Raw genomic sequence first — 6,597 nt, forward strand, 5'->3', positions numbered from 1 at the left:
TCCACTACAATTCAGAGGTTAACCTGGTATTTTTACTCCACTGCATTTATTTGAGTTAGGCTACTTTGCAGCTTCTGATTAATTATGTGAAATATAAACAACCCTTAAATCAGACTTTAGTTACACCTGAGTAAAATTCAGGTAAGGTGATTGTCAAGTGCCAACAATCAGGAGATATATTTGATAGTTGGTGCTTGAGAAGACTAAACATGTATCTGCAATTGACATGAATGGAAACGAGTAATAAAGTATATTCACTACTCGTTATTCTCTACTAATAGTTAATTAAAGACTGTATATTATGGCTATTTTGCACATCCCTTTCAAGATTTTCAAAGGTTTATTGACATATCATATACACAACTACGGTGTAGTTATGCAATGAATGAAACACCTGTATGGAAGCAAACAAGAGACAGAAGTATTCGAATTGTATTAGACACCGAATTTATAGCATTGAAAATAATTACTTTGAAAATCATGAATCTGAATTTTTTTTGCTCCGAATTTACCTATGTGAAATAAAAATGTAAAAATTCAAGTTAAAAAAATTCGAATGTTCAAATTCAGATCCCAAAAATGCAAGTGAAAAAAATTCGACGTAAAATATTTTGGTGTTTAAAATTCGATGTCAAAAAATTCGGTGTGTAAAATTCGACGTCAAAAATTGCGATGCAGCCTCATCCGGGCTACTCAGACAGGATAAGCAATCGAGCCCTAATGCAATCAAACCGATTTCTGGCCTATCAGAGCCAAGCGGCAAACCCCGGGACAGTGCGGTGAAGCCCAATGCTACAAACTATAGGCGATGGATGCAGATGGGAGCAATTCCCGTAGACCCTATGTTAAAATGTCCAACTTAACATAAGAAAATGAACATGTTTCTAGCCTGGATCTACAAAAACATATTCTGTATATAGTTAGATTCCCCCTTCATGACAACGGGACTGCTGCTCCTAGCTCCGTTAGCTCCGTGATGCTACAGCGGCTCAGCTCATGAGGAGAACACTACTTGAACTCGGCCGTGTTTGTTGTGTTGGTTCCTGGTGGACTATTCGTCATGCAAATATAGGATTTATCTGCGGTTGAAACAGACCGTCCATGAATGCCGTTTCTTCGGTAAGTCAACCCTGCGTACTTTATGTTATGTTACTGGTGTTTTTATTAAGCTAACGTTAATGAATGTTTAGAGTTGGGTTAGCATTTGAGCAATCGTAGCTCCTTCTGTGCTAACGATGCTATGCGTAGCATCCAAGAGTGTAAAACATTAAGTGGGATGCTACTGTATACCAAAAGGCTTCTGTGCGAGGTTGCTAAAATAAGGTCATCCTTGTACGTTATATAGTTAGTTTGCTATTTAGGTTACTGTATGCATTGTTAAGGTTCATTTAAATTCGATATGCTCTACTATAGCATAAAATAGACTAGCTAATGTTAGAAATTAAAATCAATGTTGGTATGGCGTAATTTGAATTAAATACACTATTTAATTTAAATCAGTTTTATTCTGAAAAACCGGAAGTTCACTAACTATTAACTTAATACTTTTATTCTGAAAATTCTTCATTTCCGGTTAGCATTAGCATGTGGCGAAATGCTGCATTTTCAAACCGTGAATCAAAGGTGAAAGGACATGTGATGTTGTACACTGAGCACACTGGGTTTAGTACTCATTTATTACCGCTGAATAACGTTTATTAGGGAATGTTTAAATAACCACAGACACCAGAATGATATAATTTAACAACAGAAAAAGGCAGAAATTGCATTGGACCCGCCCCCGACCAATAGGAGAAGACCTCCGATGACAACAGGAAGAGCAAGCCAAGGATTGACCTCTTTCTACCGGGTGACCTGGACTGACCGGGCGGATGAGGAGAACGCCTCCACTCGCACATTTCATTTTGTACTGTACACCACCACATCTTTTGTGTAATTAAATGCTGTTAACTTTTATAAGCTTCCCTTGACTCTTTTCAGTCTCTCCTGCCTTCGGGGTTATAGAATACACTAACATGGCGTCCCTGGGTGGGCTCTGAAGCGGGATAGAGCTGGAAGAGAGGGGAATGCTGCAAGCTAACTAGCATCACACTAGCCTGCAGAAAATGAGTTTTTGGCTGGGCCTAAACGAAAGGTGAGACAGTTACCTGTTTAATTCCGTGGTGATTGCGAGTGGTGTGGAGATTGTATATAGTGTTTCTATTCGTCTCTGTTGTATCTTCGGCGCCGCCCGATAATGTGAATATTACATATTAAGACCTGGTGAGGCAGAATTTTATCTGGGATAGGGTTCACATTGTGTTAAATACCTCTGGGTAGGTACCAGACCTGATTTGTTTTACACTGGACTGGGTCCATTCATGTTAGTCTATATGTTCGATGTGTTAAACCTGCGTAGTCTGGTTTAATAACGTATATTGTGTGGAGTTTTTAAGCCAAAAAGTATATTTTTGTGTGATCTTCTAAGCCGAAACGATTGTGTACAAGATTGGTATGAGATCGGCTTTTAGGGTCAGCATCTATATAATTTAGAGCTAAGATAAATGAAGATTGTGTTTTGTATTGTCAATCAGTGTGGTTATTTATATGAAGATGTTGAGTGTTTCCATTGTTCCCCTTCCCCCAGTCACATGCGGTTAATGCTATACTGCTAAGCTAGCCAGTTAGCATTACTAGATGGTGAAATACTTCGAGTAAAGATACAACCGGTAACTACTGATTAAATACACAGGGATGGTGTAGATGAACGTTGAGAGTAGATTGAGTTGTTTTGTTTTTCATGCTTTTCAAAGAAAGTACTTTGAACTTTATATTTTGAAATAAACAGGAAGTATGTTTATGAACCGGAAGTACTAGTTGATACATTTGAGAGGAGTTACAAATAAAACAGCTCCCCTAGCGGACATAATAAGTATTACAGTTAATACATTCTTCACCACACAGATAAAGATTACATGTGGTTTCTTTGAATTAAAGTATTGCAGTTAACACATTTTATGACATTTGCATAATTTCTTGAACTCAACTTGAGTATACACTGTCCACGGTTTATTTGGATTTGCACCATATTCCTATTTTTACAAAGTCAAAACCATACACTGTTCATTTTTATTTATTTGTTCAGATTTTAAAAAATGTGCATAATTTCAAAATTTTAATTTAATTTGTCTAATTTTGATTTTCCAATCTCAGTTTTACAACATTTAAATTTATTTTTCCAAATTCTGTAAAAAAATTACAAGATTTTAAAGTTAAGTTCAGATGACATAGGATATCTTTATAAAGAATACAAGGGTACTATTCAGAGGATTAGTCATTCATTTTGATAAACTTAATAATATTATCGGTGTACTTAAGAAACATGTCGCCAGAGTTAAGAGCACTCACAGTGCCAGGCACAACTGCAGATATTAAGGCGAGAGTAAACATCAGATCAGATGCTTTAACGTGTCCAAGTCATAGACAGAAGACATGGAACCAAATAGAGAAACTGTTGGAACAGTGGCAAACGAGAGGATTGATTCCAGCAGATGATCAACCTGGACCAACGGAAGCCCATAGAAAAGCTGTAGTTGAACATGAGAATGCTGAATACCTACAACAGGAAAAAGCATGGATCAAAGCCGTACAAACCCCTTGGTATGGACCTGCTAAAAGCGCTATGAAAAAAGCTGAAAAAAGAAAAGTTAGGGTTACATGTCTGTTAATCCATCTGACATCCATCGCAGAAGATCTGCCAGTAAATGAAGACACAGCAGAAATGACAAAAGAGGCTCCACTTATCCAAACTCCAAAGCAGTATCCAAGCCTGACCGAAGTGTCTCCTCCAGACATATCAGAGAACAACCCTTCTCACCAAGCTTCGATTCAAGCCCCAAATGAGAAAGAATTGGCGTTTGAGGTAAGAATCCTATCCAGTGTCAACCAGCTGATGGAAGAACTCGGCAGAAGAATGGAAGCAGAACTCGGCAGAAGACACGAAGAGCTCGACAGAAGAATGGAGGAACTCGACAGAAGAATGGACGAGGAGCTCAACAGAAGCATTGAAGCAGAACTCATCAGAGGAATGGAAGAGAGACGAAAGGCAGATGAAGCCCATAATGACATTATTGAAGAAAGACGGAAGGCAGTTGAAGCCCATAATGACATTATTGCAGAAAGACAAAGGGAGGAAGATAAATACCAACTACTTCTGGCGGAGAGGCAACAAGACGATGTAAGATTCCAGGACATGATGGCAGATAGACAAAGGAGAGAACAAGAAGAACGAAGAACTCAAAGAAAACGCAGAACAAACTACTCTCCTGACTATTCCAATGGACGGGGAGATGAATATGACGACAGCGGTACACAGTCTGAAACCAGTAGACACTCCCCATACCATGAACAGTCACAGCAACAACGCAGTTTTGCATCTCCTCCTGAGAATAATAGTAGTGACGAAAACGAGCAACATTACCCTGGGACATGCCCCAAAACTAGAAGAACCAAGACAACTAAAAGAACCAAGACCGGTGCACATACCTCCATGCCATTGATAGCGGCTGGAAGAGGAGGATTTCAATACCAATCATGGACTCACAGGGACATGGAAGCATTAGTGTCAAAGCTACCTCCACTCACGAAAGGAGGTCAGAAGTGGGTTACTGATCTGGAGAAGTACACTGTCCAAGACCACCTGTGCTTGGGAGACATGAGGGCCCTGCTTGGACGGATAGAAGGAAGACTAGAGGCAAGAGCAGTAGATTCCGAGGCCAATTGCACGCACGACCCAGATGAAACTTCATTCAACAATATCAGGTCGAATTATTGGGCTGCTATTCGTCACATCTACCCGACAACACGCAATTTACATGCCCTCAACAGCCTGAGAAAAGAACCGGGGGAAGAAATGCATGCCTTCTTGAAGAGATGTGAAGGAGTGTGGGAGGACTGCACTGGAGAACGGCATGACGTTTCTCCGGCTGTTGTAATGTTGTGGAAGAACGCTGTCATTAAAGCCCTTCCCCGATCAGTGCAGGCAGGCCTGGGAGACGTGGTGGGATTAGACGCTAAACCCATTGAAGAATGGAGACTACATCTCATTCACTACGATATGAAATACCAGGCAACAAAGGGGGAAAATGATGAAGAAATTAAAACACTAAAACTAAGACTTTTGAAGATACAAGTAGCTGAGAAAGATGCCGAAGCTAATAAAAACAAGAAATCGACAAATCAGATGGCCATACTAGCAGAGAAGGCAGGGCGGACACCTCCAACAGTTCAACAAAGCGGAGGAGGAAGTGTATGTCCACAAAACCAGGTTCAGCAGACACCTGTGTATCTTCCTACGCAAGTACAGCCACAAGCACCACAGTATCTTCAACAGCAGACACCTGTGTATCTTCCTACGCAAGTACAGCCACAAGCACCACAGTATCTTCAACAGCAGACACCTGTGTATCTTCCTACGCAAGTACAGCCACAAGCACCACAGTATATTCAACAGCAAATACCTGTGTATCTTCCTAACCAAGTACAGCCGCAAGCACAGGTATACACTCCCATACAACATCAACAAAAGGGACAATGGAGAGGAAAGCAACGATCAAGAGGAAGAAGGGATGATGGCTGCTTCATATGTGGAGATTGTAGACATCTGGCCAGAGATTGCCCCACTCAGCAATATCCACCACAAGGTAGCACCTCACAATACAGAGGAGAACCAGCGTTAGATTTTAGAAATATTGAGGCGGAAGCATATGCCAGGGCCATGACGAATATTTCTGTTGGATCAGGTGATTGGGTAAATGTAAAAATCCACAAGATGAACTTGTTGCAACCTGTATGGAGTGGACCATGGGAAGTTGTAGAACGCACTGCAGATGCGCTCCGGATCAAAGTTAAAAAAGGAACATGTTGGCACCTTCTTACACATTGTGTAGCCGTACCGCCACCTTTCCAGAAACGGCACGGCAGTTGGAACTGATTTTGGAAAACTGGTACAAAAAACAATAAGGAATTGAACATTTTTTACAACGACAGCACCAGGAGATGAGTAAACTCAAGAATCTGTAGTGTAAATACATTGAGAAAAACACATTTTACACTCGAACTGTTTGCACATCATAGACAAGGAAGTTAGACAATATAAATAAATGTTCAGCAAAAGTAATAAGTATGGTGGAAAGTAGACATAGGCCTACACTTGATTCAAATGTCATTACTGTGATCCAATTGGTGTGCTCTGCAGGTTTACTATTGTTCTAAATAACAGTGGGATTTAAAATATTGGAGAAAATATGGAGATGTTCTTTCGTAGTGTGTGGAATATGTGATGCTGGAAACATGTAAGTATTTCAGAGTTGTGTTGGGTAAATATGTAGCAATGGATGAAACAATTTTTAGAGTGAGTTTTTGTAATATCATTAGTAGACATTAATTATGTTGTTTAGATGGCATTTAACAACTAAGACAGATAGTATGATTAGAAAGAGACAGAGTGGAAAGGGTTGGATTTATTTAACCTCAGTGTGCTAGACTTCTTATAGGTAATGCGTCCCGAGACCTGGACTCCCCCTCTGAGTTAGAAAGGCTACGATCCCGACCCTCCAA

At 40.1% G+C, this 6,597-nt stretch overlaps 1 protein-coding gene across 1 annotated transcript; it reads left to right on the forward strand.

The window, feature by feature from the left end:
• The first annotated feature begins 2,317 nt into the window (after positions 1 to 2,317).
• LOC117555910 lies at positions 2,318 to 6,147 on the forward strand. Its single transcript, XM_034230959.1, has 2 exons — positions 2,318 to 4,084; positions 4,127 to 6,147. Exons 1-2 carry the CDS (start codon positions 3,362 to 3,364, stop codon positions 5,969 to 5,971), a joined length of 2,568 nt encoding a protein of 855 aa, XP_034086850.1. The 5' UTR covers positions 2,318 to 3,361; the 3' UTR covers positions 5,972 to 6,147.
• Positions 6,148 to 6,597: the final 450 nt, after the last annotated feature.

This window comes from Gymnodraco acuticeps, unplaced genomic scaffold, assembly GCF_902827175.1.
Source record: "Gymnodraco acuticeps unplaced genomic scaffold, fGymAcu1.1, whole genome shotgun sequence".
NCBI classification, from domain to species: domain Eukaryota; kingdom Metazoa; phylum Chordata; class Actinopteri; order Perciformes; family Bathydraconidae; genus Gymnodraco; species Gymnodraco acuticeps.